The sequence below is a fragment of the Felis catus genome, chromosome B4 (assembly GCF_018350175.1).
Source record: "Felis catus isolate Fca126 chromosome B4, F.catus_Fca126_mat1.0, whole genome shotgun sequence".
NCBI classification, from domain to species: Eukaryota; Metazoa; Chordata; class Mammalia; order Carnivora; family Felidae; genus Felis; species Felis catus.
Window position 1 is genome coordinate 17470257 of NC_058374.1, and position 14233 is coordinate 17484489.

General features: G+C 39.9%; 1 protein-coding gene across 8 annotated transcripts in view; it reads left to right on the forward strand.

The window, feature by feature from the left end:
• Positions 1-14233, forward strand: part of CACNB2 (calcium voltage-gated channel auxiliary subunit beta 2) — a 387862-nt gene that overhangs the window by 217025 nt on the left and 156604 nt on the right. The window contains exon 1 of one of the 8 annotated variants that reach the window (XM_019834012.2): positions 594-2147. The exons of the other annotated variants lie outside the window; for them this stretch is intronic. Within the exon in view, the coding sequence (XP_019689571.2) occupies positions 2115-2147 (33 nt within the window). The 5' untranslated portion in view covers positions 594-2114. Of the gene's footprint in view, positions 1-593; positions 2148-14233 lie in introns of those variants that run through there. 8 annotated transcript variants of the gene reach the window in all.

Here is a 14233-nt window from a genome sequence, read left to right on the forward strand (position 1 = left end):
AGAAAAGCAAGCATTTGAGCTAGAGGGTCTGACTTCACATCCTTGCCACCTAAAATCTCTGAATATCAATTTGGTTTTTTGTAAAATAGTAAGGATAGTAATACCAATCAAATTGGTTTGGTTTAAGAACAAATAAGTAATTTACAGGAAGTACATTCTATGTCACACGCTACTATAAAAATGTTAATATGGCAGTATTTTTGTGAATGCCTTTTAAAAGAATGTGGCCTTCAATGCAGTTCAATCTTTTGATCTGTCTACCTTTCTCTTTTTTTCAACATCTTCAACCACTTCTTTCTTCCCCTGCCTGTTCTCATACTGGTACCCAGGACCTGTGGCTTTCTCCCAGGTGTTGCTACCTAATTTGCTCTCCTTGCTTTCTATCTCCTTCTTCTTTTCTGATTTCCCTCTTTGTATCAAAGCCCCATTTCCCATGCAGTATTTCTTTCTTCATTATTCTTTAGCCTTCTTTCTTCTTTGTGTGTATAATAGGGTCCAACACTGACAGGACAGGAGATTAAAGAATTCTCACAAAATCTGGAGTCTGTACAAATTCTGTGTGTGTGTGTGTGTGTGTGTGTGTGTGTGTGCGCGCGTTTTATGGTAGTGCTTTAGGCAAGTGCTGTCTTATTCATACGCACAGTGTCGGGAAGTTGGAGGTAGAGGAGAGGTTGAAATTCATCTAATCCAGTCGACTTGGTTTAAGGATGAAAAGCGCGTATGCAGAGGAGTTAGTGACCGGCCCTGGATCTCAAGGTTAATTACTGATTGAGTTGATAGTTAAGACTGTTTCCGGAGTTCAGCCCACTCTTGTTTCTCTGTGCTTTTGCTATCCACTGTATTGTGTGTCCCGTCCTAGAGTTTAGCTAAGGACATTATCTGGGGGTTAGTTTGTTCCCAGCAGGCAATCTAGCTGATTGGCTTCGGGTAAGTTATTTAACCTCTCTGGCCTTGAGATTCTCATCAGAATCTGAGAGGACCAAGTCTTCAAGGCATCCTTATAATTCTCAATCTTCCTTCATGTAACAAACTCTCTGATGACCAATTATCTACAAATGCGAGGTGAGCTGGATTCATGGTTTGACTTTGTGTTTTTTTTTTTCCCAAATGCCACTCAAGGTGGAGCTTTTCCTGCGTTACTGTACTGCATCTTGATCTGTACAACCAATTAAGCTTGTCCAGTATTTGGTTAAAATTATTTCTAATTAAAACATCACAGCTTCCTTGGCAGAGATCCTGTCCTTGTATTACAAGGATGTTTGGCAAGATTTTTGTTATCATTTTTTAAAAGGCTGTGGGAAAATTGAAGCGTTTTGTTGAAATATTTTCTTTGGATCATAATGTTGAGACAGAACAATGTGACATTCTTTTATACACCACCTGAAAGTTAACAAAAGAGGCACAGAAAGAAATGTGTGCCGGTATCTTGTTGAAATGACAATGTCAGAATAGGTTAGCTAATTTGACTTCTGGGTGATTCAAAATCCAGTAAATTACTACGTCTTAATTTTATGCAAACTAACACTCAAATTCCCTTCAAATTGCTAGAAAATTCTTTCTACTTATTTAAATAAATGGACATTAATCCTGAGTAGTATGTTTATTCCCTGTCGGCTTGGGTTCCTATGATGTTTGCTAGCCCCTCCATTGAAAACTAGGTGTCTAGGTGGAGGTCATGTGACATGGTAGGTCCCTTACCAGAGAAGTGAATGTTTGTGTGCGCTCTGAAGGCGAGGTATGAGCCCATAAGTTCCTCATTTTCCTTCCTCTCCTAGTCCAGTAATTTACTACTCACAGTGTTTAATAGCATCCTTTTCTTGGGTCTGTTTGCTTTTAGTAATCAATGAAACTATTTACATCAAAAACTGGTTTTGTTTGGTTGTGGAATTTTCACTCAGTTTGCCAGACCGTCATTTCCTGAAGTGCTTGCAAATAGTCATTTTTTGTCTTTCGGTGCCTGAGAGCCTATTTTAAGAGCATTGCCAAGCGTGGGAAACTAATAGCACTATCTTCCAGCTGTGGAAACAGTATCACTGTGATAATGCACTTCAGCTTCCTGTAAAAGGACCTCTTGATGGCTATGCTGAGAATCTAGTTCGAGGTATAGAAGCAGTATGGGCGATGATGGCAGTGAGCATTCGGAAGTGGTAAGAAACTCCTTCTAATGTCATTGACGTCTGGCATTTTTAATCAGCTTTTTAAATCGTTTTCAGAGTTTGATTTTAAACCTGCCTCTCAAGCGCCTGGCATCACTAACAGAAATGGAAAACAAATAGCTCGTGTCTAAAGGACGAGCCCAAATGTGGAAATACTGCAGAACAAAGTTTGAAATCAAACATGTTTTGTATTATTTGCTATAGCTGAGATGATTTTTGTACTTGAACTTGGATTTGAAATGGTTATCAGTATCTTATGGTGTCTATTGAAAAGGTGTTTTAAAAAGTCCTTGTAAGTGTAATGATAGACAAGTAAGACTCCTTAACAAAAACATTTTTAATTTACCAGTGAAATCATCCGTTAAATATAATTGAAAGTAATTGAATTGAAGAGCTTTATGTCATAAAATCTCTTCAGATCCTTTATTTGTAAATAGTAAACCGTTAGGAAAATCTCCGTCTTTCCTTAAACATTAAAGGCATTCCTTGTATATTAAAAAATATTTCAACTAAGAGTATATATATAATTAGAGTATCACATTGTTCTCAATCCATAAAATATGTAAAAAAAATCACATGAATCTGTACATTATGCAAAATGAACAGCTAATGTTTTTTTTATATTTCAAGAGTTACAGACGTGGTTTTGAAAGTGTCAAAAGGCATTTTAAACCATATGTTTCTTTGAAGTACTGTATTATTTGATTCCTTAATACATTCTGATTCCTTAATAGCCTGATGAATTGAGGTGATAATTTGATCTGACTTTAGAAAGATCTATTCTCAGTAAATAATACCACAGTTTAACTAATAAGAAATAAACCTGTATTAAATAGTGGATTTCAGTTTTCTGGTCATATTCCACTCAAAACCAAATTCCCTTTTTAGGTGTGTGTAGGAATCATAGGATGAGATGATTTCACTTCTTGTTATGTAGCCAGAAGGAAAGAAATTTCCCAAAAAGCAACTGAGATTTCTACTTTAAACATAGCAAGTTGAAATCACACAGTTGTCTATTTAATTTGAGTTCTTTATTTCAACCATTGGCATAAGATCACAATGATAGATACAATTCCAAAATGAGAGCTAAAGGTTTTGTTATGAATTTCAAAACGGTCTTCTCTAATATGGTCATTGTTTTGTAACACCTTTTATTTTATTTTGTTTTGTTATTTTTTTTTTTTATTTAAAAAAATTTTTTTAACGTTTATTTATTTTTGAGACAGAGACAGAGCATGAATCGGGGAGGGTCAGAGAGAGAGGGAGACACAGAATCCGAAACAGGCTCCAGGCTCTGAGCTGTCAGCACAGAGCCCGACGCGGGGCTCGAACTCACGGACCGCGAGATCATGACCTGAGCCGAAGTCGGACGCTTAACCGACTGAGCCACCCAGGCACCCCAAGACCTTCTTTTGTCTCTTGATCTTTGCTCTCAGGTGACTGTCAAGATGAGCAAAAACTTTTTTAAAGAGTAGGACATGACTCTATTCAGATGTTTATAAGAATTTAAAGTGGTTGCAAAATTATAAATTTTCAGAATAAGACACTTTAAACTCCTACTAAACAGAAATGTGTCCAGTGTTTAAACCCTACTCTCCCTTGTTACTGTCTACGCTGCCTGCGGTTCGTGCAGGATTTTCAAACTCTTTGAGAGTTGTGCTCAAGCCTAAGCTGTCACAGACAAGAAATCTTTGGAGGAATGAAGTTAACATTTTAAGAAAGTATTGCTGAAAATGAGTTCCAGGTTTTTGTTACTTTTTTAATAAAGAGTATAAATGAATACAGAAAATATATTCCTTAGAATTCACCCTAATGAGTATTTTAGGAATACAAACATTCATTAATTAGCCCTCATGTGTTTAAAATACACACCTGTTGGATATGGTTATGCACAGAAGCTGGTTTTTTCATGAATAATTTCTATCATTTTTGCATAATTTTAAGGAACCATATGTTCTATAATGAAGAAAAAATATTTAAAGTATGCAATCATGTTAAACAGTTACAGCATGAGTCACTATATATATATACATATATATGTATATATATGTATATATATATATATATATATATATATATATATATATAATTTTTTTTAAAGTGCTGCCTGTAGGTGACAGGAGCTAAAAGGATTTGAAGTGAGCTGTCAATGTAAAATCACTGTAAATTTATTAACTTAGGCAATTTTGGTTATTGAGACCAAATTTGGAAACTTTCTCGTGTTTAGGTATTAAAATGGCTTTTAAAAATCTGAAAACCAGATTGAAACATGAATTGAATACTTAGATTTGTGTTTGTTTTGTACGAACAGGTCTGCATCACTGTGTAAAAAAATGACTTTGGTGGCTCGTCTAGGTTTTATAACATGCCAGGACTGGTTCATTTTACGGATGTCATAAAGAACAGTTATGTGCACTTAAAAAAATAAATTATTTTCCATGTTGGGGCGCCTGGGTGGCGCAGTCAGTTAAGCGTCCAACTTCAGCCAGGTCACGATCTCGCGGTCCATGAGTTCGAGCCCCGCGTCGGGCTCTGGGCTGATGGCTCAGAGCCTGGAGCCTGTTTCCGATTCTGTGTCTCCCTCTCTCTCTGCTCCTCCCCCGTTCATGCTCTGTCTCTCTCTGTCCCAAAAAAAAATAAATAAACGTTGAAAAAAAAATTTAAATTATTTTCCATGTCATTTAGCTCTAAAGTCCTTTTTCTGTTTTTCTCCCTGTGAGTCAAATATTCCATTTGTATCACTAATGTTTTTTGTAGTTTTGTTGCTTTATTGAATATTTGAAATGTCCTTTCAAATATAGCATAGGTAATACTCGTCCAAATTTGATATTTCTAATGCATCATACCCAAATTTTAATTTTTGTGGGAATGTAACAATCATCATTGATGTGGTCTTAGTTTTGTTTTCTTTAAGTTTATTTATTTTGTGGGAGAGAAAGAGATCACATGAGCACAGGAGGGAGGGGCAGAGAGAGAGAGAGAGAGGGAGAGGGAGAAGGAGAGGGAGAGTCCCAAGCAGGCTCCTCACTGTCAGCACAGAGCCTGATGCAAGGACTCAATCTCATGAACTGTGAGATCCTGACCTGAGATGAAATCAAGAGTTGGATGCTTAACCAGTTGAGCCTCCCATGTGCCCTAATGTGGTCTTATTTTTAATAAGAAACATGTGTCAATAAGAAACACATAAAAACATGCTACAGTTGAGAGGACCGAACTTTAGAAGGTGTTTCCTTGTTGTGTCTTGTTAAGGGTGTGGCACAAGTAGCGGAAGTCATAAGAAGGGAGAAGGTATGTGTCTTTTCCGTTTAGAAATTAATAAGTGAACTCACCGAGAAATGGGCCACCACCTCCCCATTCTTAGAAGTATCTATCCTGCTTTTGGCATGCTCTAGCCAGCCGGTACTGTTCTTTAGAACTTTTTCTGATGATTGAAATATGCCGTATCTATGCCATCCAATATGGTAGCCACTAGCCACGTGTGGCTATTACGCACCTGCAGTGTGGCAATGGAAGAGTGTCTGCTAAGAATTTGTAATTCAATGTAAATAATCCTATGGTAGCTTCTGCTGGACTTCTTTCGATCCAAAGTGTGCTCCACGGACCACCTCGGAGCCTGTTCGGGATGTCAGAATCTCAGGCCCCTCTTCAGACCTCCTGAAACAGAATCCACATGTTAGCAGCCTCTCTGGGTGGATCATGTGTTCACTGCCATTTAGCAGAGCTGGTCTATAAGGCATTCCTAAACGGACTAGATGGCTAGAGGAGACAAGTATTCCAATTCCCAAGGGCCTATATATATATATTTTTTTTATTTTGGAGAAGTTAATTATTGAGATTCAAAAAGAGGTAAGGAGCATACGCTTTGAGGTTAGACCAGGCGTAGAAACAGCTTTGCCCTGTGTTGGCTGTGAGCGATCTTGGGCATGCTGTCCTATGTAAGGCTTGGTTCCCCTCTGTAAGGGACAGATGCTCATGATACGGTACCTGCCTCAGTGTTGTGAAGATGAACTGACATAATGTAGGCAAAGTGTTTACACACACAGTAAACCCTCAAGAGGACTGGTTTAACTTACACTGTTGTTAACTCGTATTACATAAAGTTGTGCCTTTCAAATGAGACAGGCAGACTAAACTTAGCCGACTGTGTCTTTCTTCTAAATCTACATTGGCTTGGAAAAAGTCTCCAACGATGGTTGCTTATCTTAAAGAAAAGAGGGTCTGAGTCCACTGGTTTGATTTTTGACACATGTTACAGATTCAGGATCAAAGCGTGAAGCAACAACCCGGCCTCTTTAAACCATGCAAGAGGCCTTCAGTTGCAGATCTGAGAGCATTGCAACTGCTTCCCCTTCCTCCCTTAGAGTTTATAGAGTCCCCAGGTGCTGTAAAACGTCTCGAAAATTCTGCCTCTTTCTAGTTCTCACAGTTGGGGCCACGGCAAAGCGGAGCTCTGTCCTCCTGGTCGCAAGATGTGAACGGACGGGTTTGGTCGGCCTTCTTTGGAGTGCAGCCAGAATTTCCTTTTCAGCAAATTCTGTTTTAAAAAGAATGAACCTAGGGTGAGCTCAAACTATTAGTCACCAGTTTTCATCTTTATTAATGGTGCTTCATCAGGAAGCTAATCCAAGTGGGGGTGGGAGCCGTCTCCTAGTTAAAAATAAAAGCACATACTTACTTAAAATTCCCATCATTCTTTTGCCACTAAAAAAGTAGTCCATGCTTACAGAATATAAATTTCGAAGTGCTTTTTAAAATTTAACCATTTTCCCACTGTTGGTTTATTTAGGTTGTTTTACACACACATAAGTGTGTGCACACATACACACACATACATTATATATATATATATACACACACATATGGGTGTATGTGTGTATATATATATATATACATATATATGTGTGTGTGTATGTGTGTGTATAGATATATATAGTCTCTGTCCTCCTCCATATATATATATATGTGTGTGTATATATATATATATATACACACACATATATATATATACACATATATATGTATATACACCCATATATATGTATATATACACACATATATATATACACATATATATATATGTATATACACACACACACACATATATATATATATACACACACACACACACACACACATATATATATATATATATATATATATATATATATATATATATATTTCAGCTTGGGGTTCTCCCTCTCTCTTCCTCTTTTTCTGTCCCTCCCTCGTGTGCTTGTGTGGGCTCTCTCTCTCTCTTTCTCTCCCCAAAAATAAGTAAATAAACTTAAAAAAATAAAAATAAAACCACATCAATGGCAATTCTTACATCCCCACAAAAATTAAAATTCGGATATCATGCACTAGAAATGTCAAATTTGGGGGTGTCTGGGTGGCTCAGTCACTTAAGCATCTGAGTTCGGCTCAGGTCATGATCTCTCAGTTCATGAGTTTGAGCCCCGTGTCGGGCTCTGTGCTGACAACTCGGATCCTAGAGCCTGCTTCGGATTCTGTGTCTCCCTCTCTCTGCTCCTCCCCCACTCATGCTCTCTTTATCAAAGATAAATAAACATTAAAAAAATTTTTTTAAGAAATATCAAATTTGGACTACTATATATATATATGTGATGTGTGTGTATGTATATATGTGTGTGTATCATATTTCTTTGCATCTTTATTTCCTTCACATAGATTGTGGAAAAGAGAATTCAGTATACTGATATACATTTGAAAGAGTAATATGCCTTTCCAAATTGCTTTTCACAAAAGTTGTATTAATTTACGTATCTACCAGCAGTGTTTGAGTTCATTTCGCTGTAATATTGACTGACACCTTAAAAATGATTAATTTGATGCAGTGGAATATTATTCAGCCATAAAAAAGGAAGTCCTGCCACCTGCAACAACACGGATGGACCTTGAGGACATTCTGCTAAGTGAAATAAGTCAGAGAAAGACAAATGCTCTGTAAGCTCACTTATTTGTAGGAGGTGGGCAAAACGGGTACAGTTGGTCTAAAGGTACCAACTTCCAATTACAAGATAAATAAGTCCTGGGGTATAATGTGATGGCTGTAGTTAACAATACTATATTGTATATTTGAAAGTTTCTAAGGGAGTGGATCTTTTTTTTTTAATTTTTTTTTAACGTTTATTTATTTTTGAGACAGAGACAGAGCATGAATGGGGGAGGGTCAGAGAGAGGGAGACACAGAATCAGAAGCAGGCTCCCGGCTCCGAGCCGTCAGCACAGAGCCCGACGCGGGGCTCGAACTCACGGACCGTGAGAGCATGACCTGAGCTGAAGTCGGACGCTTCACCCACTGAGCCACCCAGGCGTCCCGAGAGTAGATCTTGAGAGTTCTTATCATAAGAAAAAAACCCGATAACTATGTGTGTTGATGGGTGTTAAGTAGATTTATTGTGGCCATCGTTTGATTATGCAACGTATATACATGTATCAAACCAGTATTTATACGCCTAAAACTAATATAATGTTATATGTCAATCATCTCAATTTAAAAATAAATAAAAATAAATAAAACCTAAAATAGAAAGTTTTTAAATAATTTGATAGGCAAAAGTATCTCATTTTTAACTTAACTACCTAAAGATTTTTTATTATGGTGAGGTTAAGTGTTTTTTCATATTTCTTAGCCATGGTTGTTTCTTCCTTGCGTATGTGTCCTTGGGTGAATTACTTAACTCTGTACCTTGTTTTTTGTTTTAACCTCAAGTCACTTTGTAAGGTCACTGTGAAGACCAAATTAGATAATATTTTTCACGTACTTGCCACAGTATGTGTTGTATAGATGTTCATCGGTCCTTGGTGAAAGTCTGATTTATGGCTTTTGTCCACTTTCTGTTGCCGTTGAGTTCCCAGGATTTAGAGCCTTATGGGGCACTGACCTTTCTCACTTCTTTGCATGAAGTGGGAGAGGATGAAAGTTTCTGATGAGCCTGGTGACTGTTACTTCTGAGGAGGCCAGGAGCAGAGTGATGGAAGTCTCCTCACTATGAAAGTTGAATCCTCTCCGTATATTCACAGTCTAATCTTATTATCCCCGTTTTATAAATAAAAAAACAAAGGCTCTGAAAGTTGTAGTGGTTTGTCCAGCGTATGACGGACCTCTCATCCCCTGCTCCCTCCATGCCGCTGGGGACTATGGTCCCTCAGCCCTTTGAACTGTACTTGAGGTTTACATCTTGCTACCTAAGGCAATCCTGTATGGTTGTTGATGTCAACTGTGGAGCCACTTGACCTGAGTTCAGACCCTGGCTGTCACCTACTAGCTGTGTGACGTCGCCAGCACAGACACTTCATCTGTAAAATGACAATGGTAGTAGGACTTACCTTTTGAATTGTCGTGAGGGATAAGGTCGTTGATTTATGTGTAAATCACCTAGGTCAGTAGTTTTGTACACGACAGGTGTTATATACCAGCCACTGAGATCATAATCCCCAGTGTCGGGGACGTGTGTGGCCAAAGGCCTATCCGACATTTTTTTTTTGAGAGAGGGAGAGTGAGAGAGCGTGAACACACATGAATGCATGCCCGTGCACGTGAGAGGGAGAGGGGCGGAGAGAATCCGAAGCAGGCTGCGTGCCCATAGCAGAGCCTGATGTTTTTTTATTTATAAAACGGGGATAATAACATTAGACTGTGAATATACGGAGAGGATTCAACTTTCATAGTGAGGAGACGTCCGTCACTCCGCTCTGGCATCCTCAGAAATCAAACTCACAAACTGTGAGATCATGACCTGAGCCAAAATCCAGGGTCAGATGCTTAACTGACTGAGCTGCCCAGGCGCCCCCTACTGACATTTTCAGCGTCTTGCCTGCACACCATCGACTGTGCACCATTCTTGGAATGGAACTGGGGGAGATCTCTTGGTGGGCTAAAAACTTGTGCTTTTGCTCACCCCATGTCACAGTGAACCAAAAAGAAATTTTTGTTTGGTGAGAATTTTACCAATTCGGATTTAGTTTTGTGCAGCCGGCAGATCAGAAATCCAGAGTCCTTTGTGCTGCCCACTTGTTGTAATTCCTGAGTGGAGGAGGTCACCAGGAAGGCCACTCTCACTGTCATTTGTACTTTTTTTTTTTTTTTGGAAGACACCGAATGCCCTCACAAGGCCATAGTCAGCCGAACATCAGCTCAGTAGCATGGCTCCTGTCCACACAACGTGTGCATCTCTCCCTGGAGAACTTCACTGTTGGTAGCACAGGAAGCAGAGGAAGTTCCCCAGGTTTGGAGGAAAACCATCAGAGAGAGAGAGAGAGAGAGAGAGAGAGAGAGAGAGAGAGAGAGAACAGAACTTTGCTGTGAAGCAAAATCATTGCCCAAAAGGCAATCGCATTTCCCTACTGACTGGCCAGCTTCACCTCAGGCTACACCGTGAGAAGATCGTAAGGAACCTTCTTTGTGAAGGTTCTCATGGTCTGGGATGGAGACAGATGCAAGGCCTTCCCCCCTCATTCATCTGTTCATTCAGCAGACATTTATTGAATCCTGACTATGCTTCCTCCTGCCCTAAGCCCAGGTTGAGGTGTATCTCATTCTACTTTTGTATCTTAATTCCGATTTCTGTTTCTCCCAAACCAGGCTGGACAGCCTAACTCAAGGGCAGCAACCCGCTGTGCAAGGCTGACGAGGTGGGAGAGGATGAGGAGAACAGCTATTATTCGGGGGATATTGATGTGAGGCACTGGATCAAGTGATTTATATATTGGAATGGTTCAGAACACTTTTTTTTTTTTTTACCACCCACTCTTTACAGATGAGGAAACTGAGATTTAGGGAGGGTTTTTTTTAATGTTTATTTATTTATTTTGAGAGAGAGAGGGCACGAGCAGGGGAAGGGCAGAGAGAGAGGGAGAATCCCAAGCAGGCTCTGTGCTGTCATCACACAGCCCGGTGCGGGGCTCGATCCCATGAACCATGAGATCAAGACCTGTGCCAAAACCAGGAGTCAGCCATGTAACCAACTGAGCCACCCGGGCACCTCAAGATTGAGGGGGTTTTAAAAATGTGCTCAATTCAAGCCCCTCATCAGGCTCTGTGCTGACAGCTCTGGATTCTGTGTCTCCCTGTCTCTCTGCCCCTCCCCTGCTCACACTCTGTCTCTGTCTCTCTGTCTCTCTCTCTCTCTCAAAAATAAATAAACATAATAAATATTTTAAAAATGCACTTAGCTAATAAGAGACAGACCCAGAATTTCAGCTTCGGTTAAGCTGACTATAGAATCCAAACCCTTCATTGTTCTGTGCTGCTTCTCTTGTGAGGTCAACCTTGTGGTTTCTCCATTTGCTTTCTTGAGCGTTGGGGTTAACCTGTATGTTCCTTCAGATTTTTCAGTACATTTTTTTTTGTTTTGTCTTGATTTAATGACTAAGGTGTTAGAGTTGTTAACCCAATGGGTATGTGATTTGCTTTGGAGGAGGTATCCAGTAGATGTCTCTGGAAGTCCATGTGTCATTGGGATGCACGTGTATTGTTTCTGTGTCCAAGATGATGCTGATGGGCAGCCTTGAGAAGATCACATTTCCACGCTAAAGGTGGGATGTAGAGATAAAGAACAAAGTGTGAGAGGAAGACTTGAAGACTTAGGTAGAGAATAGAAGTGAAGGTGAGAATAAATTAGCTTCCTCCGTTTGCACCTTCATTTGCATTTTAGCACCTGCAGTGATATAGAGAAAAATAATTAGAGGTGTACCAGGATGAGATAGCGACTAAGGAGAAAAAGAATGGCAGAGGACAACGCAACTCTAGAAATTTACGACATACAGTGATGTTTGGCCGAGGTTGGAAGGGTTGCTGAGGTCACCAGATGAAGCAGGGCACTAGATGAGTGAAATTAAGTGTTCCCTCGAGTTTCCAGGAAGGTAGAGAGGGCTTAGGGGAAGGTCAGTGGCTGGAGAGGTGCCAGATAGATTTGGCAGGACGGGAAATAGAATTACAAGAACACCTGGAGGGGTCAATCCTCAATTAATAAGAAAGGGAGTGTCTCCTCGGGTTTGTAGTAAAGATGAACAGGTGTCATTAGAGATAAAGCAGAGGTGATATAAAAACTAGTAAAAAAAAAAAAAGTACATGAGCTGCTGAGTAATTTTTTGACATCCTTGGTTACCAAGGTAGGTTTTCTTTGTAAAGTGCTTGGCGTCCTAAATGGTTTGCTTATTAGCCTTTTGTATCCTGTGCAACAACAGAATAGCAAAGTCGTGCCAAATGGCATTTTCCCCGACACTCGTGCGCCGGTCGTGTGCTTTGCCATATTAACTTCCAGCTCACAGCTGTGTGCACCAGCTCCTTCCCATTTTCCAGATAAACTCAGCCTTTGTGATGTTTTATAACTTGTCCAAGGTCACCCAGTTAAAAAGTGTCAGGTTTAGTATTTGTTACACTGCCCGCCAAAGAAAGGGTCCTATTTTGGTGAAAGCAGAAGGCTGTGGTAAGACGTAGCCCTAGGAAAGATCCCTGTTTTCTCTGGTGTTGGAGATTGGAAGTGAGTGCGAACTGAGTGCTTTGACGTGTCCTGTGCTCTATTATTTTGTCCTGTGATTTCAGTCCCCCCTAGGCTGTATCAATGCCATAAGGAGGAAGGTACCTGTATCTTTATTAAGATAAAGTTCATCTCAATGTGCTAATGGGGATGAAGTCCGTGGTTAAATGCATCATTTTGCAAATCCTCCGAGTGGTAGTGTTTACTCTTTGGATTGAGCTTTCTTTCGGGGCCATGCATGGGAACTATGGCAGGCAATGTCAACTGGCAAAAGCAGCTTTTAATTGATGAAGACCTTTAACTTATTCTCCTTAACTAATCTAATTCCTTGAAACTGAGAAATGGAAGGCAGTATTCATCACAAAATACTGCTAGCAAGCAAGTGAAAATTCACTTCTCCCTGACCCTTTATAGGAACATACAGGGGCCCGTGCTCTGGGCAATGAACTTGGAGTTTATAGGCCTGAGCACGATTATCAGTAGATGTGAAGGCCGGACAGTAAATGCCGAACAAGTGATGTCGTATATGTGTATGTTTGAAGGATGGTTTAATTTCTCTGGTTTGTTGATCCATTGAAAACCACCCCGGCCTCAAAATGCCGTGGACACAGATTTGGAGGAGAAAAATACTTTGTCATCAGTTAAGGTAGTCACGAGATTAAAAACCAACTGAAGTTTATGCCAGCTTAAGTATAAATAATTTTATACTAAGATACCAGCTTAAGTATAAATAATTTTGGTTGGGGAACTCCTCGGAAGGGGAGGAAATATATTGGGCCCCATACATAACCTCCAAAATGAAACCCTTCAATTACTTTGTAAGAAAGAGGAATTGGAGTAAGGAATAGTGAGACTAGGTAGGTATCGATATTATGCGAACTATATAATTTTAAGCCTGGCATACCATGTAATGGAGAAGTTGGCGAGCTTTTTCTGTAAGGGTCAGACAGTAAATGTTTTTGGCTTCGAGGCCACACATTCTCTGTCACCCTCACTGAATTCTGTTGTACCACAAAAGGAGCCATTGGTTCATGAGACACAGAAAGAGGCAACAGGCTGACTTTGGCCCCAGAGTTGTGGTTGGCTGGTCCCTGGTATCATCTGTGGGGTTTGAGCCCCGAAGGTCTTTTTATATATATGGCAAAAGTGAAATGCTTTCTACACAAGCCTAGTAGCAAATCTGAGAATGCATTCTAGGTGCCCCTTTGTAGAAACACTATTTTATTTGAGGTTTTTGAAAACTATGCTTGGCCAACTCAAACATTAACCTCTGCTCTTTAATTCAGACGTTATATTCACGGTTCTTGCCAGACCTGGGAACTGACTGAAAATAATTATTATGAAAGACACAGGGCCCTTGAACCCTTTCTTGTGGCTGTTTTGAAGGGTCATTGTCTTTTTGCTAATTAGGAACCAGGAACATTATGTTTCAGCTGCTTGTGGAAGGTATTATCCTTAGAGAAATGGTCTGGGCAAGGGTTTGTATGGGGGTGCCGGGAACAGAGAGGAGAAAGAAAACCTGGGAGGGCCAAATTACAGGCACCAGCAACAGAGAAAACCCAGCCAGTAATTAGA